Genomic DNA, 25,835 nt, shown 5'->3' on the forward strand with positions numbered 1-25,835 from the left:
CTATCTCTCTCTATTCATCAAGCTAGCACAACATTTTTTTGAAAAACAAAATGAAAATCGGGTATCTGTTGAACTTGTGGTTTGCGCTTTGAAATTTTGACTACCCGGGTTGACCAAAAGTTTTAATCATAGAACTTTCATGTCACGGACCATTAACTTCTTAGATCAGAAAAATTTTAAAAGATTGGTAAAATTATAACTTTTCCATAATATGGAAATTCTATTGTTACTATACTTCTCCATAACAACAGAAAGGATCCTGAAAGAGAGGCATTTAAAGAGTGGCATTTTTAGACATCCAAAATTTATACACTAAAGGAGACTTCAAAGAATTCCACTTAAAACTCTCATCAGCAACAGATTAATTTAAAAATTTGGGAAAAAATGCGTTCAAAGGAAATGGTTTTTGATAATAACCTTGTCATTCATAAGACATAGCTAGTTGCAGCAATTTTTAGGCCAGAAGAGAAATCCTCACTAAAAGAATTTTAAACAATTCGATGGGTAAAAGATAACCAATACAGGAACTGTACTGAAAGAAACGGGGGGAAATACACCACGTAGGAAAATTTAGTTCCAAAATTGAGAAAATTAGAATTTGAGTTAACTCGGATGTTTCTTAATGGAGTCTGGGCAGACTGGCAAAGGTATTTATACTGCTATTTGTCTGGTACAGTAATGGTTACAATTGAGTATCAATGGTACAGCGCTGAAACTCACTGTGAGCAAGGTCCGGGTTGGTTGAAAACTTTAGTTAACTCTCGAGGAAGTTGATTAAAAGAAACCCGAATTGGAGGCGATCATAAACAATTCAGCATTGTGTTTCAATTCTCAATCTGGCATATTTCTGTGCAGATTTCTCCTAATTCTAGCTGTATTTTCTTCTTTATATAAAAAAAATCAACATTTTGAATGAGGTAAATTCCTCTCTATTTTATTGAGCATTTTTTGCACTCCGTATCACCTTTTTAAAATTGGTACCGCGTTCTACAAGTCAACCTCTGCAGTTCTCAAATTTTACGCCTTTTTGTTTTAGATTGCTCGATGTATCTGACTGGAAAAATGAACGAAACGCATTATAAGTGTGCTGGTTATCAAAGAAAGTGCATTGAAATTACCAAAATCTGCAATGGCGTCTCTGACTGCCTCGAAGCAGACGACGAAAAATATTTTGCATGTAAGTTGTTGTTCCTCCATGTTTTGAAAAAAATGAGAGAACTTTGTGCAAGCCCTATTTTTTATTTCTTCGGACTGCTTTGTTAGAGGGTGTACCAAATTTAATAAGGTATATCAGTTCAGCTAATAAGCTCTACATTTTCTCACCAAATAGATTTTTCAGATTTCTACAGTTTAAGAGCAGTTTAATGAAACGAAGTCCGACGTGTCTCTTTTTCTAGCTTTGACCAAGTTCAGTACATTTTTGACAATTTCCATACATCGTAAGCTTTTTATATCAACCTGATGCTTTTTGGGCTACTTCGAAGAGAATTTGATCATTTATTTTTTTTCTATTTCCAATCCAGTTGATGAATTTCCTACTATTTCAAATAACAAATTTAATGAGTTTTGTAAAGGTCAAGTTTTTTTTTATTTTTCTGGATCTAGAGGCAACGAAAAAATATTTATGAAATATGGACAACGCCACCACTTACGTTGACCTCGCTTCGGCCTGTTTTTCTATTAATTTTTCTGTTTTAAAATTTTGACAAAAATTTGGCTAGCTTCCACATTTTTAGTTTCAACCGATTAATTATATATCTAAACCGAATAGCTTGTCTCAGCAGTATAAGCACCATCAAATTAGTAACGACTTTACATCTAATATCTAAATCATGAAAAAATTAAAACCCATTTTTAGAAAAAAAAACTTAGAAATATTTAAACAAAATTCTAAAAATTTTGTTTAAAAATCAGTCATTTCTTCCAATTTAACTCTCCAATCATTTCTCCGTTCACTTTCTCCAATCCAGAGTGTTCATCCTCTTTTCTGACATCATAAAATGAACCGATTTGATTGCGATGATTTGTTGATCTAGAAGTCGAGAAACTCTACCTGGACCAGTAAGGTGTTCACATCAAATACCCTTTTTCGAATTATGGGCCAAGTTTTTGAAAAAAATAATTTTGAAGAGTGATTGATGAAATCAAACCTTAAAAATTTTTGATTAGACATACCAACAAACCTGGCCTTTCCTTCCCACATCTGCTTTTATTTTTTCACCCTTGCACAAAAATTTTCATTGCAATGCTATCTTATTCTCTGATGAGGAGTCTGATATATGCTTTCGTTTTCTACGAATAATAAATTTTTGATTGGAAAAAAAGTTGTTAATAGCAGTTCCGTCCCAATTTCTGAACTTTATCTTCTCATATCTGTCTTTCCTTTTTCATCTGCTAAATGAAGTTTGTTCCACAGGAAAAAAAATACTGTTGTAAAAAAGGGGCCATCACAATTTCCTTTTCAAAACTTCAAATTATTTTTGATCCAAAATTTGATTTCATCGAAATCGTGATTGACAAATGACTGCTAATTTTCTATTTAGTAGACCAATAATATATCAATAAAATGGTCCCTGCTACAAGGGATCATCGAGAATTTTTGTGAGTTTTTGTCATCTTATAAACGCATTGGGTTTTCAACATAAGAAATAATTTTTTGACTCTCCTCGGAGAGCCAATCAAAGTGCTAATTGTTGTTTTCAGGACCGAATTTCATAGTCTTTTGGAGAGTGTACTTGTTGCTGTGAAAAAACACATCTTTTTTTTATTAATTATTCCGGTAGTTATGGCTACTATAACAAAAAACATTACTTCAACAAAGCTAAATTTATTGTCACTTTAGGGCGCAGCTATATAGATCCATGACGAAGCAGAAAAACTTGCAACCATTTTCAATTAGATTATTTTGTGATTCCGGTATTTCTCAAAATATTGCATATAAACGCTATATAAGAATTTTCATCAAATCATTTTGCATCGTAATCATTCATCTTTTGTTACCGATTTGAAAAAACTGCTTTTGACAAAATTGCAATAAAAGAGGTTTCAAAATGCAATTGATTTCTTGTTGCTTCAAGAAAAACACATCCGCAGAAAAGCCTGATTTTTTCTACCTTTTTCATCGCGTCATTGTGTTTTTGAAAAGGTGTCAAAAATCATCTGGATATCTGTCCAATATTAGAACCTTATGCTGAAGTTAAAAAGAAAGACAAGATGAAATCTTTAGTCGTCAAACATCTACGTTAAGAGATTAGTCATTCAAGGAAAAAAACATAAAAAAATGTATAAGCATTAGTTATTTCAATTTTGGACATTTAGTATTATTTATACATGCTACTAATAGCAAACAAAAAATTAACAAAATATGAATTCAAACATGAAAATACCGGTTTTGAAAGCTGAAGCTAACAACCTAATTTATGCTCACAAGTTGAAAAGTTCCAAGCATTTGTTTTTTTAAAATACGTACAAAAATTCTTGAATTTTTAGATAGGATTTAAAACCATGAAAAGGCTACAATGGTGGCTGCCTCCCTAGGGAATCAATGGGCCACTCACTGAGTTTGGGAATCGAAACAGAAAATCAGAAGACTTAAAAAAACAAAATCCAAAGCCAAAGAAATATTAGATTTGTTTAAAAAAAATAGGTTATTTCAAATTGTAGGAAAAATAGTAGTTTTGTTGGAATAAAGTAGCTTTAAAAACCTTTCAAAATAGCATTAAGAAATTTTTAAAACGTTATATATGAACGAAAACTTTAAATACACTAATTCAAATATAACTCTTTGGAGAGTCAGCAAAAATCAGCAAAGAAACTTCGAGTCGGGCCAACAAAAAGGCTACAAAACGGTCGAGTTTGCAGAAAAACTTTGCATTATCGAAACGAATTGTTCTCCTATAAAGCTGCTGATTGAGTGATCACAAACTTAAAAAGGTATTACTATAATTACACTTCCAAAAACACAGGTTTAGAGTATACAGACAGTGGAGCATAAAAAGATTTAGATTATAAAATGGAAAAAAGATCGAATTGAAATAAAATCAATATTCCAGTTTCGTTTTGGAAAATCTGTTTGACTTTTCATAAAAAGTTGATTTCTCCAATGTTCATTTGGAGACAAGTTCTAAAGCGCTTGAACAATTTTTTGTAAAGATCGAAATACTTGTGAAACCAAACTGTATAAAAAAAATTGATTTTATTTTAAAATTGTTGTAATTTTAATTTTCATTTTCTTTATTTTAATTTTATTTATTTTTTCAAAATATTTGATTTTTGATTTCGCATTTGCAAAGAAGTTACGCTACAGTGGATATAGAATTTAATTCAGCTGTAAATTAATGTTCGGAAATTTAAAAAGAATTCGAGTTTGAAAGAATTTGCATGTTTGATTTCGTTTTACAGTATTTCCTTTAAAGTTTCAAAATTCCCGTCTGCGGATTTCTTTAAAGAAAATCATATTTTTTATATAAATCAAAAAAAGACGCTGTTAGCTGCAAAATGGCTCCTCTCTTTCAACCGTAAATTGTTTAGGTAAAAATATGGTGAGTCAAAATTACCTCTAGGTTTTGTTTGCCCCATCCCTCAAAATGAAAGAAATGGACAAATTCAGTATTACTCGGAATTCAGAGTCAAAATTAAATGTTCTGTTTTCCAAGCAAGCACTGTGAATTTTTGTCCCGACCCACTTTAGTGGGGGAGGAACTATGTACTCAAATGGGTTTTTTTGTTCAGACATTTTTGTCCGACTGATATAATCATCGTAGAGAGTTGTGAGTGGTATCATTAGAAAGCCCGACCAGAGTAGAAAATGGAATTAAAAAGATTTTTTTATTTTTCGTTTTCTATAGGGAGTTATCGAGGTGTTACGTTTTGTTAATATTAGACGTAATTCAGCTGATTTTTTTCACCTTTTCGGTATTTCTGACTAAATTTTCGTCAATTTTGATAAAGTATGCAAACATTATTATCTGTAGTGTCATTGATTTAATCTCTAAAGATAAAGTAGGGTGGCTGAATTGTTCGATCCGAGTTTGTTGCCAAGAATTTATTCTAAATTTTTCAAAATTCAGACTTTTTTTGTCAAAAATGGGACCAAATTCGCTCTTTGACACCCTAAAACTGCGGCCACTTTCTTTTTAAGCTCGAAAAAGAGCTATTTGTACTCCCGCTGGTTTTAAGAGTCTTCTGGAATTATAATTTTGCCAGTTTTTGTTTGCAAATTTACACTCGATAATTGTGCAAAATGCCTTATGGAATTAAAAAGATTTTTTTATTTTTCGTTTTCTATAGGGAGGTATCAAGGTGTTACGTTTTGTGAATATTAGACGTAATTCAGCTGATTTTTTTCACCTTTTCGGTATTACTGACTAAATTTTCGTCAATTTTGATAAAGTATGCAAACATTATTAACTGTAGTTTCATTGATTTAATCTCTAAAGATAAAGAAGGGTGGCTGAATTGTTCGATCCGAGTTTGTTGCCAAGAATTTATTCTAAATTTTTCAAAATTCAGACTTTTTTTTGTCAAAAATGGGACCAAATTCGCTTTTTGACACCCTAAAACTGCGGCCACTTTCTTTTTAAGATCAAAAAAGAGCTATTTGTACTCCCGCTGGCTTTAAGAGTCTTCTGGAATTATAATTTTGCCAGTTTTTGTTTTCAAATTTACACTCGATAATTGTGCAAAATGCCTATTTATTTTTGACAAACTGGAAAATTTTATTTAAAAGTTTATCAATTTTGCAAATTTTATGAAAAATTGAGTGTTTTGCTAGACGTGCAGCAACAGCTGGGTTGATCTTGATCTCACCATGGATCCTTACGATAAAATTATTTTTGGTAATAATGGGGCGCAAATTTTTTTCATATTGCTTCCGCTATGTAAATGTTCTATTTGTAAATTACTGGCAAAAAATTCAAATCAGTGCTCCACTAATGACAGATGCTATATACAATAAACTAGGCCCAACGATATTATATTATGGTTTCAGAGTTAAGCTCATTGTTTTTATGTTTCTGACATATTGTGTTTGCAGAAATTTTATATTATCTTGAGTTTTGCTTTCATTTGCTATAGTTTTTGTTGCCCAATGTCCCAGTATCTCCAAGCAAAGATTCAGTTAGCTTCTTGTTTGGTATAAATGAACCTAGATGATTCTGTCATATGTTATCTAATGTTTGCTACGACTTTTTAAATTTAGCATTTCTTCTCTTATTTCTCCCAACTTCGGGCAAAATCTGAGTGAAAAAATGCTGAAACCTATTTCCCGTGAGTTATATTTTTATGTCGGTAGTGGTTTTATAATAGAAAAACGGCTTCTTTGTTTTGAAACTACGCGTTTTTAATTTTTTTGTTTTTAGCAAAATATTACATATTTTTAGTTCATTTTGTTTACGTGTCGAATTATCAAATTATTGACTATCAAAAATTGAAGGACAGCATAGTAGGGAAAAAGCACAGCGTTGAAAAAGGCGTATCTGGATATGTTAAATGTTTTTGTTGAATAGTTTTTGCTCTTTGGGCCGTGACACAGTTATCTAGAAAAAATTTGTTGATTTTTTGCCTATGTTTGTCTTTTTTTTCGTTGTTGAACGCCATATACCTAATAATTATAGGTCTCAATTGCTTCCGCAGGACGTATAGCTCAATCTAGATGGAGAATTCAGTTTATAGCTGCTTGTTTTATGAATTTCAAACTAAAATTTAAAAAGAGGATTTTTTAGCTGTCTCCCTTTTGCTTTTATTTTCGTTACCATGTGACTCAATCTCACTAACTAGAAATCTCATTGTATTCTATTGATTCGAACATTTTTTGCGGTTGCCTATACCTTGTGACTGATTGCTTTGACCAGTTAGTTTCAAAAAAAGTTTTGAAGATATCTATACTGTTCAATTTTTGGGTTTTTTGTTGTCATTTCTACGTGGTCCTTTTATCAGGAAGACTCGTTGATGCTAAGATAAAAAGAAAGTTATTATGAACAGTTCTTGCAGGTAACATCTTATTATATTAGTGCCGTAAAATTTTTTGATGTTTTGGCTTCTGCTGTATTTTTTTTATTTTGTGAGGTGGTGACTTAAACTCATTATTAACAGGCCGAATTGGCTTTCCTACAACCTAATACATCCCTTTCTGTTGAAATCTTAAGTATCTTATGACTTTTGAAAATGTTTGAGCTCTTGAGCTTCGTCATTTTTATGTAGTTTTTCGGACGATTTGTAGCCCAGTCTCTGTAAACACAGGTCACAACCCGTTTCCAGTGAGCTATTATTTAATCTTTTTACCGAGTTTATCTTCAATCATTTGTTTCTCGGCTTTGTTGCTACTGTTACTACAAGATTTCATAAAATGTTTGAGATCTTTTATATTTGTACATTTTAAACGATTTTTGTTTTCTTTTAAAGTCATAACAATAATCGTAGGTCCCATTGGTTCAGAAACTTTGCACAATTGAAAATTGGATAATTGCATGCCTAAATTGCTTCCAATGGAGATACAAATGAACATTTTAGTGATTTCATTTGATATCTAACGACCTTAATAACTGTAAAATTGATTGTTTTCAAAAGAAACGTATTTTTGAACTCTGCTCCTCTTTGCTCTTTTTTCTCGACCTGGTAACTGGTCGCATGGAGCACAGTTCCCATGTCTTTTCTAATGAGGTATAGGTTAATTTTTTTTGTTGAGGTTTTATCTGATGCTAAATTGATTTTGTTGTGATTTTTTCATTATAGACATCGAGTTTTGGACGTAAATATTGTTTGTTGTTTGATTTTTATTATTTTCCGTTCTAGCAGTCCTATTATCAAGAACTTTCATTGGTTCTCTAGCGTGGCGTTACTGTATTCCATTGTTTTTTTTTTGAACCATATGTATGTTTTTGAAAGCTTTCTATCTCTTCATCATTTGGTAGCCAATCAAGTCAAGAATGTGTATGAGCGGGGTCGGAACATTAGGTGCGTACGCACATTACCGAGCCTCTTTGTTTACTCAAGGTAAAATCTTAGGTTGCCCAATGGGTGAAGGAGAAACTAACGGGACACATTTTGGCTGTGGTCAAAACATGTGCATCCCAAATGAGAAAAAATGTAATGGACCTATTGACTGCTACAATGGGCGGGATGAGACCCACTGCACAGGTGAGCTCTTTAGAATTTAGGATTTATGTTTTCATGATTGTTTATATGTATATTCAGGTCAAGTAAGGGCATACTTCAAACGGTTGGAGGGTTAAACAGGAGCAAGACTATTTTTTAATATTATGTTTTTGTGTTTATAAAACGTATTATCTTATTCAAATCATTATTAGGCTACAATTATCAAAGCAGCGGGATTGCTTTATTTTGTGGTCAGATTGTGGGCTGTTTTTGAGATTAGTTTAATAACTCACAACAATTCAAATAATATTTTAGTATGCCTATACAAAAATTTTGAATTTTTCAGATGCAGAGAACGCTGGCAACGTCAACAAAAAGTGTCCGTGTAAGTAGTAGAGTGCTTACTTTTTGCTCATATTGAAGTTATGGCTTGGATTTTTATGCTTAGTTGATTTTTATGACTTTTAGTTGGTTATAAAAAAACTAAAAATGATTATTACGAAATTAGTTATATTAGGGAACAATGGCCACCAGAGATTTTAAAACTCAATAATCCATGAGTAACTGAAGTATTTTGTCCAGTTTTTTCCAGCGTTTTTTGTTCCTACTTCTGTCTCAACAAATGTTTCACACAATTGAAATTATTTCTGGTCCCAATTCCAGAAACTGACTTTTGTTAAGAATTACAATCAAATAGTTTGACAATATAGTCAAGTGAGAGCTAAATTACTCGAGTAATTTAGCTCTCACTTGACTATATTGTCAAACTATTTGATTGTAATTCTTAACAAAAGTCAGTTTCTGGAATTGGGACCAGAAATAATTTCAATTGTGAGAAAAATTTTGCGTTGAATTTAGCGTAGACCACAGTGGAGATCTCCACTGTGGTCTACGCTAAATTCAACGCAAAATATGTAGGATCTATGCTAAGTTAAACGCATTCAACGCAAAATTATGTAACAAAATTGCGGTGAATTTTCCGATTTGTCAATGCTAGTTACCGCTAATATTACAAAAATTTGGCAAAGTTCCTCGGCCCGAGTAAAGAATTGTATTTTAATCGCTTTTCTTACGTTCGGCCAGGATTAACTATTCTTTTGTTTGCAATCTTCATGGATTTCCTTTAAATCTTCAATATGATCAAGATACTAACCTAATCTTTCATCTGATGCTCTATTCAATAAGATAGAAAAAAAGCGCATTGCGAATCAACCAAAAGCATTAACCAATAGCCAGCTTCTCTAGTTCCGAATACAGTATTTAAGTCTAAATTTCTTTATCGTGAAATAGAATCATAAAAATTCTGAGCTACCTAATTTGTGTACGACATCGCGAAATCAGTTTCAGAATCCAGAAAAACAACATTCTCGGTATATCTTTTTTTGTGAGAAAACAACAACACAAAGACCATTGTGGTAGGAAAAGTGGAGGAAATAGGTGAAAACGGACATATTAGCCAAGGAAAACTTTATCCTTTGTATCGTTTCATCCGTCAAAAAGGAGGACAATTTTAGAGAAATAAAATAAAAGAACCCAAAAAGTCTCTGCAAGAGTAAGAAAGTCCAACCTAGCCAAGTTTGGTTCAAAGCCGAAATAGAAACGCCACTATCTGTATGCCTACAGCATGAAAAACATAGTCACCGTGGCTTTGGCCTTCATGCTGCAGGTATACAGTAGGTGGCGTTTCGTTTTCGGCTTTGTGACAGACGGGGCAAAATTGGGGACAAATACGCAACAGATGTAAAAAAAGACCACATTCTGAAAGACAACATAAAGCTGCATATTATTGATAGTACTGAAAGTATATTGGGCAAGCGTGTCAGAACTCTAGTGAAATGAACAATGTGATAAATTTTTACAAACGAAATTCTTTAAAGTACGCCTAAAAATTGTTCCAACCCCCCTCTTGAGGGGGGAGGAAGTATATACTCAAATGGTTTTTTGTCGATCGATATATTCATCGTAGAGAGTTGTGAGTGGTGTTATTAGAAAGCTCACTCAGCGTAGAATAGGGATTTAAAAAAGATTTTTTTTATTTTTGTTTTTTTACAAGGAGTTATCGATGTTTAAACTGCGAAATATAGAGTGAATTCCGATGTTTTAATTCACAATTTCCGGATTTTTTGCCTAACTTTTAGTCAATTTTGCAAAAATTTGTTAAAGTGTTTAAGAAAAGTGTTGTGGAGTTTATTTTTAAAGACAAAAAAGTATTTTTGACTATTTTGATTTAATTTTTTTTTTGTCAAAAATTCTAGCTAAATGTTTCAAAATCCAGCTTTTTCATAAAAAACAGCACGAAATAAGCTGCTTTAGTCCACTTTAATTAAATTTGCCGGAAATAAACCCAAAAACACCGCCAATACAATCTTTAAAGACTCAAAAGGGGGTTATTTCTACTTCAAATTCTGTGGAGAGTGCCCTGTAATAAAAACTTTACTCGTTGATCATGAAAAACGCAGTATTTATTTTTGATTTCTTGCCAAACAAATTATCTACATCTATAACATTTGAAATATTAAGTCATCCCAATGGACGCACAGCATTAGCAGCGCCAGTTGTGGACCAATTTTGGACTGTTTCAATCCAAAGAGAATGGGGATTGTAACCAGTCGGTCCTTTTTAAAAAATATTGATCTTTTTTATATTAATTAAAGAACAGAACATTTCAAATCAAAGCTCAGTAGTGATATAACTAATATTCTTCATAAAAGCTCCAAATTAATGCATTCAGTTTTTTCTTGATAGCTTATGGTCGTTTTAACTTTTGAAAGTACTTGATTTTTTAAAAAAACATAATTGATTAATTAGCTTTTCCCATTTTTTGCCTATTTTGTTCAAATTGTAGCTTAGTGTCATCAAAGAATGAATGCTTCTGCTTTCTAATGATTTAAAAATAATCTTCATTGTGGTTTTACGGCTTAAGTTACCCTTTTCTGGCTTTGATACCACTAGATTTCACATTTGATTTTATATTTAGCCAAGTTTGGTTCAAAGCCGAAATAGAAACGCCACTATCTGTATGCCTACAGTATGAAAAACATAGTCACCGTGGCTTTGGCCTTCATGCTGCAGGTATACAGTAGGTGGCGTTTCGTTTTCGGCTTTGTGACAGACGGGGCAAAATTGGGGGAAAATGACAAATACGCGACAGATATAAAAAAAGACCACATTCTGAAAGACAACATAAAGCTGCATATTATTGATAGTACTGAAAGTATATTGGGCAAGCGTGTCAGAACTCCAGTGAAAAGAACAATGTCATAAATTTTTACAAACAAAATTCTTTAAAGTACGCCTAAAAATTGTTCCAACCCCTCTTGAGGGGGGAGGAAGTATATACTCAAATGGTTTTTTTTGTCGATCGATATATTCATCGTAGAGAGTTGTGAGTGGTGTTATTAGAAAGCTCACTCAGCGTAGAATAGGGATTTAAAAAAGATTTTTTTTATTTTTGTTTTTTTTTACAAGGAGTTATCGATGTTTAAACTGCGAAATATAGAGTGAATTCCGATGTTTTAATTCACAATTTCCGGATTTTTTGCCTAACTTTTAGTCAATTTTGCAAAAATTTGTTAAAGTGTTTAAGAAAAGTGTTGTGGAGTTTATTTTTAAAGACAAAAAAGTATTTTTGACTATTTTGATTTAATTTTTTTTTGTCAAAAATTCTAGCTAAATGTTTCAAAATCCAGCTTTTTCATAAAAAACAGCACGAAATAAGCTGCTTTAGTCCACTTTAATTAAATTTGCCGGAAATAAACCCAAAAAACACCGCCAATACAATCTTTAAAGACTCAAAAGGGGGTTATTTCTACTTCAACTTCTGTGGAGAGTGCCCTGTAATAAAAACTTTACTCGTTGATTATGAAAAACGCAGTATTTATTTTTGATTTCTTCCCAAACAAATTATCTACATCTATAACATTTGAAATATTAAGTCATCCCAATGGACGCACGGCATTAGCAGCGCCAGTTGTGGACCAATTTTGGACTGTTTCAATCCAAAGAGAATGGGGATTGTAATCAGTCGGTCCTTTTTAAAAAATATTGATCTTTTTTATATTAATTAAAGAACAGAACATTTCAAATCAAAGCTCAGTAGTGATATAACTAATATTCTTCATAAGCAGCTCCAAATTAATGCATTCAGTTTTTTCTTGATAGCTTATGGTCGTTTTAACTTTTGAAAGTACTTGATTTTTTAAAAAAAAATAATTGATTAATTAGCTTTTCCCATTTTTTGCCTATTTTGTTCAAATTGTAGCTTAGTATCATCAAAGAATGAATGCTTCTGCTTTCTAATGATTTAAAAATAATCTTCATTGTGGTTTTACGGCTTAAGTTACCCTTTTCTGGCTTTGATACCACTAGATTTCACATTTGATTTTATATTTAGATATTTGCCAATTTTTAGTTTTGTTTTTTCACCTTTTCTATTTTTGTCACCAAACCACTTTGTTGAAAGTTTACATATCACATTATCGGCGTTCAACCAAGGGCACAAATGAACATTTTGAAGTCCTGAAAGACAATTATTATGGTTTTTTGACTTCGACAATACTTTCTTGAAGAATTTATTTGAATTGTTAGTTTCTTCTTTAACTGTCATTTCTACTTTGTCGTTTTAGTCGTATGGAATTTCCTGTATAATGACACGTTTCATTTGTTTTTTCTATAAAAGAATGGATGAGCCGATATTGTGATATTAGTAATAGCTGATGGCTTTCATTACTTTGAAAAAAATTGTTTTCCAAAAAAACTCTTTTTAACTTCGCAACTATAATCTTTTCATTGTCTATTTATTACCTGGTCTCGTTAAATACAGAGCAATTGTGAAATTATTGGTGTCAAGGGAAGGTGTCAAAACGGATTGGTGTCACAATATTTATTGTTTTTAAAGAATTCGTAATGTCTTTACTGGCTTCGACACGGGTTTTTCACAAAAAAAGTAAATTAATTTAGGCCATACTTGACGTTCTGTTTGTCGGCGCAAGACATATTATGGATAAATGCAGGTCTCAAGGGCTTCCTTTAGACAAATAAACAAACCTATTTAATTATTTCATTTTGTAAGTAAGGGTTTTTTAAAACTTTTGAAGTAATTTTAGTTTCGAAAAAAAGGTATTACTTAATTTTGCAGTTTTTTATCCTTTTTGTCTGCTTGCTACCTAGTCTCATTACTAAAATATTTTATTATCAGTGTTCAATGAAGGCGCAATCAAACATTTTTTGTGAGCCAGACTATGGCTTTACTGCTTCGACAGGGTGTTCTTGCATTTTTAATTAAAATTTTTTTGTTGTCTTTTTGATGGTCTTTTTAGCTGCATAAAAAAGAGAATAAGGTCAGGTCTAAATGTCCTTCTATAGAATCATTAGTAATTGTAAACAAACGGGATATTTTAGGTGATTTCTAACGGTTTTAATTACTTTGGAATTAATTTTTTGTTCAGACAGTTTTTGTCGATCGATATATTCATCGTAGAGTTGTGAGTGGTATTATTAGAAAGCTTACCCAGCGTAGAATAGGGAGTTAAAAAGATTTTTTTTAATTTTGTTTTTTTTTACAAGGAGTTATCGATGTTTAAACTGCGAAATATAGAGTGAATTCCGATGTTTTAATTCACAATTTCCGGATTTTTTGCCTAACTTTTAGTCAATTTTGCAAAAATTTGTTAAAGTGTTTAAGAAAAGTGTTGTGGAGTTTATTTTTAAAGACAAAAAATTATTTTTGACCATTTTGATTTAATTTTTTTTGTCAAAAATTCTAGCTTAATGTTTCAAAATCCAGCTTTTTTATAAAAAACAGCACGAAATAAGCTGCTTTAGTCCACTTTAATTAAATTTGCCAAAATAAACCCAAAAACACCGCCAATACACCGCCTGTAGTAAAAACTTTACTTGTTGATTATAAAAAACGCAGAATTTATTTTTGATTTCTTGCCAAACAAATTGTCTACATCTATAACATTTGAAAAATTAAGTCATCCCAATGGACGCAAAGCATTAGCAGCGCCAGCTGTGGACCAGTTTTGGACTATTTCAATCCAAAGAGAATGGGGATTGTAATCAGTCGGTCCTTTTTAAAAAATATTGATCTTTTTTATATTAATTAAAGAACAGAACATTTCAAATCAAAGCTTAGCAGTGATATAACTAATATTCTTCATAAGCAGCTCCAAGTTAATGCATTCAGTTTTTTCTTGATAGCTTATGGTCGTTTTATTTTTTGAAAGTACTTGATTTTTTTTAAAAAATAATTGATTATTTAGCTTTTACCATTTTTTGCCTATTTTGTTCAAATTGTAGCTTAGTGTCATCAAAGAATGAATGCTTCTGCTTTCTCCTGATTTAAAAAAAATCTTCATTGTGGTTTTACGGCTTAAGTTACCCTTTTCTGGCTTTGATACCACTAGATTTCACATTTGATTTTATATTTAGATATTTGCCAACTTTTAGTTTTGTTTTTTCACCTTTTCTATATTTGTCACCAAACCACTTTGTTGAAAGTTTACATATCACATTATCGGCGTTCAACCAAGGGCACAAATGATCATTTTGAAGTCCTGAAAGACAATTATTATGGTTTTTTGACTTCGACAATACTTTCTTGAAGAATTTATTTGAATTGTTAGTTTCTTCTTTAACTGTCATTTCTACTTTGTCGTTTTAATCGTATGGAATTTCCTGTATAATGACACGTTTCATTTGTTTTTTCTATAAAAGAATGGATGAGCCGATATTGTGATATTAGTAATAGCTGATGGCTTTCATTACTTTGAAAAAAATTGTTTTCCAAAAAAAACTCTTTTTAACTTCGCAACTATAATCTTTTCATTGTCTATTTATTACCTGGTCTCGTTAAATACAGAGCAATTGTGAAATTATTGGTGTCAAGGGAAGGTGTCAAAACGGATTGGTGTCACAAAATTTATTGTTTTTAAAGAATTCGTAATGTCTTTACTGGCTTCGACACGGGTTTTTCACAAAAAAAGTAAATTAATTTAGGTCATACTTGACGTTCTGTTTGTCGGCGCAAGACATATTATGGATAAATGCAGGTCTCAAGGGCTTCCTTTAGACAAATAAACAAACCTATTTAATTATTTCATTTTGTAAGTAAGGGTTTTTCAAAACTTTTGAAGTAATTTTAGTTTCGAAAAAAAGGTATTACTTAATTTTGCAGTTTTTTATCCTTTTTGTCTGCTTGCTACCTAGTCTCATTACTAAAATATTTTATTATCAGTGTTCAATGAAGGCGCAATCAAACATTTTTTGTGAGCCAGACTATGGCTTTACTGCTTCGACAGGGTGTTCTTGCATTTTTAATTAAAATTTTTTTGTTGTCTTTTTGATGGTCTTTTTAGCTGCATAAAAAAGAGAATAAGGTCAGGTCTAAATGTCCTTCTATAGAATCATTAGTAATTGTAAACAAACGGGATATTTTAGGTGATTTCTAACGGTTTTAATTACTTTGGAATTAATTTTTTGTTCAGACAGTTTTTGTCGATCGATATATTCATCGTAGAGTTGTGAGTGGTATTATTAGAAAGCTTACCCAGCGTAGAATAGGGAGTTAAAAAGATTTTTTTTTAATTTTTGTTTTTTTTTACAAGGAGTTATCGATGTTTAAACTGCGAAATGTAGAGTGAATTCCGATGTTTTAATTCACAATTTCCGGATTTTTTGCCTAACTTTTAGTCAATTTTGCAAAAATTTGTTAAAGTGTTTAGGAAAAGTGTTGTGGAGTTTATTTTTAAAGACAAAAAAGTATTTTTGACCATTTTGATTTAATTTTTTTTGTGAAAAATTCTAGCTTAATGTTTCAAAATCCAGCTTTTTCATAAAAAACAGCACGAAATAAGCTGCTTTAGTCCACTTTAATTAAATTTGCCGAAATAAACCCAAAAACACCGCCAATACAATCTTTAAAGACTCAAAAGGGGGTTATTTCTACTTCAACTTCGGTGGAGAGTGCCCTGTAGTAAAAACTTTACTTGTTGATTATAAAAAACGCAGAATTTATTTTTGATTTCTTGCCAAACAAATTGTCTACATCTATAACATTTGAAAAATTAAGTCATCCCAATGGACGCAAAGCATTAGCAGCGCCAGCTGTGGACCAGTTTTGGACTATTTCAATCCAAAGAGAATGGGGATTGTAATCAGTCGGTCCTTTTTAAAAAATATTGATCTTTTTTATATTAATTAAAGAACAGAACATTTCAAATCAAAGCTTAGCAGTGATATAACTAATATTCTTCGTAAGCAGCTCCAAGTTAATGCATTCAGTTTTTTCTTGATAGCTTATGGTCGTTTTATTTTTTGAAAGTACTTGATTTTTTTTAAAAAAATAATTGATTAACTAGCTTTTACCATTTTTTGCCTATTTTGTTCAAATTGTAGCTTAGTGTCATCAAAGAATGAATGCTTCTGCTTTCTAATGATTTAAAAATAATCTTCATTGTGGTTTTACGGCTTAAGTTACCCTTTTCTGGCTTTGATACCACTAGATTTCACATTTGATTTTATATTTAGCCAAGTTTGGTTCAAAGCCGAAATAGAAACGCCACTATCTGTATGCCTACAGCATGAAAAACATAGTCACCGTGGCTTTGGCCTTCATGCTGCAGGTATACAGTAGGTGGCGTTTCGTTTTCGGCTTTGTGACAGACGGGGCAAAATTGGGGGAAAATGACAAATACGCGACAGATATAAAAAAAGACCACATTCTGAAAGACAACATAAAGCTGCATATTATTGATAGTACTGAAAGTATATTGGGCAAGCGTGTCAGAACTCCAGTGAAATGAACAATGTGATAAATTTTTACAAACGAAATTCTTTAAAGTACGCCTAAAAATTGTTCCAACCCCTCTTGAGGGGGGAGGAAGTATATACTCAAATGGTTTTTTTTGTCGATCGATATATTCATCGTAGAGTTGTGAGTGGTATTATTAGAAAGCTTACCCAGCGTAGAATAGGGAGTTAAAAAGATTTTTTTTTAATTTTTGTTTTTTTTTACAAGGAGTTATCGATGTTTAAACTGCGAAATGTAGAGTGAATTCCGATGTTTTAATTCACAATTTCCGGATTTTTTGCCTAACTTTTAGTCAATTTTGCAAAAATTTGTTAAAGTGTTTAGGAAAAGTGTTGTGGAGTTTATTTTTAAAGACAAAAAAGTATTTTTGACCATTTTGATTTAATTTTTTTTGTCAAAAATTCTAGCTTAATGTTTCAAAATCCAGCTTTTTCATAAAAAACAGCACGAAATAAGCTGCTTTAGTCCACTTTAATTAAATTTGCCGAAATAAACCCAAAAACACCGCCAATACAATCTTTAAAGACTCAAAAGGGGGTTATTTCTACTTCAACTTCGGTGGAGAGTGCCCTGTAGTAAAAACTTTACTTGTTGATTATAAAAAACGCAGAATTTATTTTTGATTTCTTGCCAAACAAATTGTCTACATCTATAACATTTGAAAAATTAAGTCATCCCAATGGACGCAAAGCATTAGCAGCGCCAGCTGTGGACCAGTTTTGGACTATTTCAATCCAAAGAGAATGGGGATTGTAATCAGTCGGTCCTTTTTAAAAAATATTGATCTTTTTTATATTAATTAAAGAACAGAACATTTCAAATCAATGCTTAGCAGTGATATAACTAATATTCTTCATAAGCAGCTCCAAGTTAATGCATTCAGTTTTTTCTTGATAGCTTATGGTCGTTTTATATTTTGAAAGTACTTGATTTTTTTTTAAAAAATAATTGATTAATTAGCTTTCACCATTTTTTGCCTATTTTGTTCAAATTGTAGCTTAGTGTCACCAAAGAATGAATGCTTCTGCTTTCTAATGATTTAAAAATAAACTTCATTGTGGTTTTACGGCTTAAGTTACCCTTTTCTGGCTTTGATACCACTAGATTTCACATTTAATTTTATATTTAGCCAAGTTTGGTTCAAAGCCGAAATAGAAACGCCACTATCTGTATGCCTACAGCATGAAAAACATAGTCACCGTGGCTTTGGCCTTCATGCTGCAGGTATACAGTAGGTGGCATTTCGTTTTCGGCTTTGTGACAGACGGGGCAAAATTGGGGGAAAATGACAAATACGCGACAGATATAAAAAAAGACCACATTCTGAAAGACAACATAAAGCTGCATATTATTGATAGTTGTGAAAGTATATTGGGCAAGCGTGTCAGAACTCCAGTGAAATGAACAATGTGATAAATTTTTACAAACGAAATTCTTTAAAGTACGCCCAAAAATTGTTCCAACCCCTCTTGAGGGGGGAGGAAGTTTATACTCAAATGGTTTTTTTTGTCGATCGATATATTCATCGTAGAGTTGTGAGTGGTATTATTAGAAAGCTTACCCAGCGTAGAATAGGGAGTTAAAAAGATTTTTTTTTAATTTTTGTTTTTTTTTTACAAGGAGTTATCGATGTTTAAACTGCGAAATGTAGAGTGAATTCCGATGTTTTAATTCACAATTTCCGGATTTTTTGCCTAACTTTTAGTCAATTTTGCAAAAATTTGTTAAAGTGTTTAGGAAAAGTGTTGTGGAGTTTATTTTTAAAGACAAAAAAGTATTTTTGACCATTTTGATTTAATTTTTTTTGTCAAAAATTCTAGCTTAATGTTTCAAAATCCAATTTTTTTCATAAAAAACAGCACGAAATAAGCTGCTTTAGTCCACTTTAATTAAATTTGCCGAAATAAACCCAAAAACACCGCCAATACAATCTTTAAAGACTCAAAAGGGGGTTATTTCTACTTCAACTTCGGTGGAGAGTGCCCTGTAGTAAAAACTTTACTTGTTGATTATAAAAAACGCAGAATTTATTTTTGATTTCTTGCCAAACAAATTGTCTACATCAATAACATTTGAAAAACTAAGTCATCCCAATGGACGCAAAGCATTAGCAGCGCCAGCTGTGGACCAGTTTTGATCTATTTCAATCCAAAGAGAATGGGGATTGTAATCAGTCGGTCCTTTTTAAAAAATATTGATCTTTTTTATATTAATAAAAGAACAGAACATTTCAAATCAAAGCTTAGCAGTGATATAACTAATATTCTTCATAAGCAGCTCCAAGTTAATGCATTCAGTTTTTTCTTGATAGCTTATGGTCGTTTTATTTTTTGAAAGTACTTGATTTTTTTAAAAAAATAATTGATTAATTAGCTTTTACCATTTTTTGCCTATTTTGTTCAAATTGTAGCTTAGTGTCATCAAAGAATGAATGCTTCTGCTTTCTCCTGATTTAATAATAATCTTCATTGTGGTTTTACGGCTTAAGTTACCCTTTTCTGGCTTTGATACCACTAGATTTCACATTTGATTTTATATTTAGATATTTGCAACTTTTAGTTTTGTTTTTTCACCTTTTCTATTTTTGTCACCAAACCACTTTGTTGAAAGTTTACATATCACATTATCGGCGTTCAACCAAGGGCACAAATGATCATTTTGAAGTCCTGAAAGACAATTATTATGGTTTTTTGACTTCGACAATACTTTCTTGAAGAATTTATTTGAATTGTTAGTTTCTTCTTTAACTGTCATTTCTACTTTGTCGTTTTAATCGTATGGAATTTCCTGTATAATGACACGTTTCATTTGTTTTTTCTATAAAAGAATGGATGAGCCGATATTGTGATATTAGTAATAGCTGATGGCTTTCATTACTTTGAAAAAAATTGTTTTCCAAAAAAAACTCTTTTTAACTTCGCAACTATAATCTTTTCATTGTCTATTTATTACCTGGTCTCGTTAAATACAGAGCAATTGTGAAATTATTGGTGTCAAGGGAAGGTGTCAAAACGGATTGGTGTCACAAAATTTATTGTTTTTAAAGAATTCGTAATGTCTTTACTGGCTTCGACACGGGTTTTTCACAAAAAAAGTAAATTAATTTAGGTCATACTTGACGTTCTGTTTGTCGGCGCAAGACATATTATGGATAAATGCAGGTCTCAAGGGCTTCCTTTAGACAAATAAACAAACCTATTTAATTATTTCATTTTGTAAGTAAGGGTTTTTCAAAACTTTTGAAGTAATTTTAGTTTCGAAAAAAAGGTATTACTTAATTTTGCAGTTTTTTATCCTTTTTGTCTGCTTGCTACCTAGTCTCATTACTAAAATATTTTATTATCAGTGTTCAATGAAGGCGCAATCAAACATTTTTTGTGAGCCAGACTATGGCTTTACTGCTTCGACAGGGTGTTCTTGCATTTTTAATTAAAATTTTTTTGTTGTCTTTTTGATGGTCTTTTTAGCTGCATAAAAAAGAGAATAAGGTCAGGTCTAAATGTCCTTCTATAGAATCATTAGTAATTGTAAACAAACGGGATATTTTAGGTGATTTCTAACGGTTTTAATTACTTTGGAATTAATTTTTGTTCAGACAGTTTTTGTCGATCGATATATTCATCGTAGAGTTGTGAGTGGTATTATTAGAAAGCTTACCCAGCGTAGAATAGGGAGTTAAAAAGATTTTTTTAATTTTTGTTTTTTTTACAAGGAGTTATCGATGTTTAAACTGCGAAATGTAGAGTGAATTCCGATGTTTTAATTCACAATTTCCGGATTTTTTGCCTAACTTTTAGTCAATTTTGCAAAAATTTGTTTAAGTGTTTAAGAAAAGTGTTGTGGAGTTTATTTTTAAAGACAAAAAAGTATTTTTGACCATTTTGATTTAATTTTTTTTGTCAAAAATTCTAGCTTAATGTTTCAAAATCCAGCTTTTTCATAAAAAACAGCACGAAATAAGCTGCTTTAGTCCACTTTAATTAAATTTGCCGAAATAAACCTAAAAACACCGCCAATACAATCTTTAAAGACTCAAAAGGGGGTTATTTCTACTTCAACTTCGGTGGAGAGTGCCCTGTAGTAAAAACTTTACTTGTTGATTATAAAAAATGCAGAATTTATTTTTGATTTCTTGCCAAACAAATTGTCTACATCTATAACATTTGAAAAATTAAGTCATCCTAATGGACGCAAAGCATTAGCAGCGCCAGCTGTGGACCAGTTTTGGACTATTTCAATCCAAAGAGAATGGGGATTGTAATCAGTCGGTCCTTTTTAAAAAATATTGATCTTTTTTATATTAATTAAAGAACAGAACATTTCAAATCAAAGCTCAGCAGTGATATAACTAATATTCTTCATAAGCAGCTCCAAGTTAATGCATTCAGTTTTTTCTTGATAGCTTATGGTCGTTTTATTTTTTGAAAGTACTTGATTTTTTTTAAAAAATAATTGATTAATTAGCTTTTCCCATTTTTTGCCTATTTTGTTCAAATTGTAGCTTAGTGTCATCAAAGAATGAATGCTTCTGCTTTCTACTGATTTAAAAATAATCTTCATTGTGGTTTTACGGCTTAAGTTACCCTTTTCTGGCTTTGATACCACTAGATTTCACATTTGATTTTATATTTAGATATTTGCCAACTTTTAGTTTTGTTTTTTCACCTTTTCTATTTTTGTCACCAAACCACTTTGTTGAAAGTTTACATATCACATTATCGGCGTTCAACCAAGGGCACAAATGAACATTTTGAAGTCCTGAAAGACAATTATTATGGTTTTTTGACTTCGACAATACTTTCTTGAAGAATTTATTTGAATTGTTAGTTTCTTCTTTAACTGCCATTTCTACTTTGTCGTTTTAATCGTATTGAATTTCCTGTATAATGACAAGTTTCATTTGTTTTTTCTATAAAAGAATGGATGAGCCGATATTGTGATATTAGTAATAGCTGATGGCTTTCATTACTTTGAAAAAAATTGTTTTCCGAAAAAACTCTTTTTAACTTCGCAACTATGATCTTTCCATTGTCTATTTATTACCTGGTCTAGTTAAATACAGAGCAATTGTGAAATTATTGGTGTCAAGGGAAGGTGTCAAAACGGATTGGTGTCACAAAATTTATTGTTTTTAAAGAATTCGTTTTGTCTTTACTGGCTTCGACACGGGTTTTTCACAGAAAAGTAAATTAATTTAGGTCATACTTGACGTTCTGTTTGTCGGCGCAAGACATATTGTGGATAAATGCAGGTCTCAAGGGCTTCCTTTAGACAAATAAGCAAACCTATTTAATTATTTCATTTTGTAAGTAAGGGTTTTTCAAAACTTTGGAAGTAATTTTAGTTTCGAAAAAAAGATATTACTTAATTTTGCAATTTTTTATCCTTTTTGTCTGCTTGCTACCTAGTCTGATTAATAAAATATTTTTTTATCAGTGTTCAATGAAGGCGCAATCAAACATTTTTGTGAGCCAGACTATGGCTTTACTGCTTCGACAGCGTGTTCTTGCATTTTTAATTAAAATTTTTTTGTTGTCTTTTTGTTGGTCTTTTTAGCTGCATAAAAAGAGAATAAGGTCAGGTCTAAATGCCCATCTATAGAATCATTAGTAATTGTAAACAAACGGGATATTTTAGTTGATTTTTAACGGTTTTAATTACTTTGGAATTAATTTTTTGGAAAAAATTAGCGGATTTTTTTTAAACTTTTACTGTTTTTGTTGTTTTTTTGTCTAATTGATATGGTCTGGTCCCATATCTTTTCTGGCGCTTCACAAGTTATTTTGTTTAGTTTCAGTTTTATTTGACGGGATGTTGACTTTTTTTTATTAATTTTCGTTTTTTCAAAATGGACATAGAGTTTTTGATATAATTAATGTTCGTTGTTGTTGTTGTTTGATTTTGCTGTTCGTCTTAATTCGCTTTCTTAATTTTGGCATATCTCGTCAATCGAGCGCACCAGTTTTTACTCCACTGAGTTATTTTCTTTGGAGGCTATCTTTTCTTTCAAACACTATATTTTATAAAAAACATACTTGATTTTTTGGGTTGTTCTACCTGTTCCTCATTTGGTAGTTGATTATGCCACAATCGTAGATGAGCGGTATCGGAACCTTGTGTGCGATCGGACATTACCGAGCCTCCTTGTTGATAATCAACAGTAATTAAGAGAACTTGTGCATCTCACATAACTCCAAGTAGCAAAAAACGGCGAACAAAATTTCGATCAAATCGATTGTATGTTGTCCGCCAATTGCGCCACCACCAACGAAAAGCATATGCAAACGGGTTGATGTTAGAATGCTGAGAGAGAACAACCTAATGTAAATTGTGCAAAAGATAAGCTCGGCATAGCTCGAGAAAAAGCTCTACTTGTTCAAATTATACTACTTCGTTAGAGAAAATGAAGCCTTGTGGAACAAGAAAGAACGTGAGAAATGGTTATAAGAGATGCACAAGTTCGAGAGTTAAGACCTGTTGATATAAATGGGCACTACACTAGGCTTGCAAGTAAGAGATGCTGGTTCGAATCCAGTACTGGTCCATTTTCACAGTAGTTGCACCTTCTGAGATCCCCTAACAGTTGAAAAAGTCCAAAGAACAAGTTCATTGCAACACACAAGTTCACACAAGTTTGGTGAGAAACACTAGTTGGAGGGAAGCAAAATTCAATAGTACAGATGGATTATCAGACAACAGCTGTTACCCGCAAATGGCACAGGATGTTCAAATGTATCATTCCTCGATTTTAGATGAACGAAAACGGTCTGTTCCTGAAGCAGAGAAAGCATCTGATTCAAGAAGTGACCAATTAAAAATAAGACAAAGGCATCTAAAACTATTACATAACTAACCATAGTACATATTGATATATATTAACATCACAATTATTATTTTTATCTATAACCAAGGAAAAGAGTTCCCTAGACGAATTCTGACGCTTATCTTGCAAGATCTTGGAAGATTCTTCCAAGATCGACGCTTATCTTGCAGGAGTCCCGCAAGAGTTCGATGCTTATATTGCCATTATCTTGCAAGAGTTCGAGGATTATCTTGCAAGAATTTGACACGACCGACGCTTATCTTGCAAGATTATTGCATATCCGACGGTTATCTTATAAGATCTTGCAAGAGTCTTGCAAGATTTTGCAGGATGGTGCGTAATCCTACAAGACTCTTGCAAGATTCTTGCAAGGTCTTGCGAAATAGCCGTCGGTATTAGAATAGGGTTGCTATATCCTTGTTAAAGCCATCCTTCACTTAATAGAAAAGAAAGTGTGCATTTTTTTGTGGAGGAGAGAAGGTACACAGATGTAAAAAAAAGACCACATTCCGAAAGACAACATAAAGCTGCATATTATTGATAGTTGTGAAAGTATATTGGGCAAGCGTGTCAGAACTCCAGTGAAATGAACAATGTGATAAATTTTTACAAACGAAATTCTTTAAAGTACGCCTAAAAATTGTTCCAACCCCTCTTGAGGGGGGAGGAAGTTTATACTCAAATGGTTTTTTTTGTCGATCGATATATTCATCGTAGAGTTGTGAGTGGTATTATTAGAAAGCTTACCCAGCGTAGAATAGGGAGTTAAAAAGATTTTTTTTTAATTTTTGTTTTTTTTTACAAGGAGTTATCGATGTTTAAACTGCGAAATGTAGAAACGAAATTGTTGCTTAGTGTCATCAAAGAATGAATGCTTCTGCTTTCTAATGATTTAAAAATAATCTTCATTGTGGTTTTACGGCTTAAGTTACCCTTTTCTGGCTTTGATACCACTAGATTTCACATTTGATTTTATATTTAGCCAAGTTTGGTTCAAAGCCGAAATAGAAACGCCACTATCTGTATGCCTACAGCATGAAAAACATAGTCACCGTGGCTTTGGCCTTCATGCTGCAGGTATACAGTAGGTGGCGTTTCGTTTTCGGCTTTGTGACAGACGGGGCAAAATTGGGGGAAAATGACAAATACGCGACAGATATAAAAAAAGACCACATTCTGAAAGACAACATAAAGCTGCATATTATTGATAGTACTGAAAGTATATTGGGCAAGCGTGTCAGAACTCTAGTGAAATGAACAATGTGATAAATTTTTACAAACGAAATTCTTTTAAGTACGCCTAAAAATTGTTCCGACCGCTCTTGAGGGGGGAGGAACTATATACTCAAATGGGTTTTTTTGTTCAGACAATTTTTGTCGATCGATATATTAATCGTAGAGAGTTGTGAGTGGTACTATTAGAAAGCTCACCCAGCGTAGAGTAGGGAGTTAAAAAGATTTTTTTTATTTTTGTTTTTTTTTTTACAAGGAGTTATCGATGTTTAAACTTCTGAGAAAGGTAGAGTGAATTCCAATGTTTTTATTCACAATTTCCGGATTTTTTGCCTAACTTTTAGTCAATTTTTCAAACTTTTGTTAAAGTTTTTAAGAAAAGTGTTGTGGAGTTTTTTTTAAAGACAAAAAAATATTTTTGACTATTTTGATTTAATTTTTTTGTCAAAATTCTGGCTAAATATTTCAAAGTCCAGTTTTTTCATAAAAAAAACAACACGAAATAGGCCGCTTTAGTCCACTTTAATTAAATTTACGGGAAATAAACCCAAAAACACCGCCAATACAATCTTTAAAGACTCAAAAGGGGGTTTTTTCTACTTCAACTTCTGTGGAGAGTGCCCTGTAATAAAAACTTTACTCGTTGATTATAAAAAAACGCAAAATTTATTTTTGATTTCTTGCCAAACAAAATATCTATATCTATAACATTTGAAAATTAAGTCATCCCAATGGACGCACAATATTAGCAGGGCCAGTTGTGGAACAATTTTGGACCGTTTCAATCCAAATAGAACGGGGATTGTAATCAGTCGGTCTTTTTTTAAAAATATTGATCTTTTTTTTATTAATTAAAAAACAGAACATTTA

General features: G+C 31.8%; 2 protein-coding genes across 2 annotated transcripts in view; one reads left to right on the plus strand and one right to left on the minus strand.

The window, feature by feature from the left end:
- Window positions 1-1,285, minus strand: part of LOC142348548 (10 kDa heat shock protein, mitochondrial-like) — a 124,996-nt gene extending 123,711 nt beyond the window's left edge. Inside the window, exon 1 of the mRNA XM_075399929.1 lies at window positions 1,276-1,285. The gene's annotated coding sequence lies outside the window, so the exon portion shown is untranslated. The remainder of the gene's footprint in view (window positions 1-1,275) is intronic.
- The window catches only part of LOC142348546 (uncharacterized), a 44,349-nt gene that overhangs the window by 660 nt on the left and 17,854 nt on the right, over window positions 1-25,835 (plus strand). The window contains exons 3-5 of the mRNA XM_075399927.1: window positions 1,037-1,177; window positions 8,005-8,136; window positions 8,441-8,479. Coding sequence (XP_075256042.1) covers window positions 1,037-1,177; window positions 8,005-8,136; window positions 8,441-8,479 — 312 coding nt within the window. The remainder of the gene's footprint in view (window positions 1-1,036; window positions 1,178-8,004; window positions 8,137-8,440; window positions 8,480-25,835) is intronic.

The sequence above is a fragment of the Convolutriloba macropyga genome, chromosome 10, assembly GCF_964194025.1.
Source record: "Convolutriloba macropyga chromosome 10, txConMacr16.3, whole genome shotgun sequence".
NCBI classification, from domain to species: domain Eukaryota; kingdom Metazoa; phylum Xenacoelomorpha; order Acoela; family Convolutidae; genus Convolutriloba; species Convolutriloba macropyga.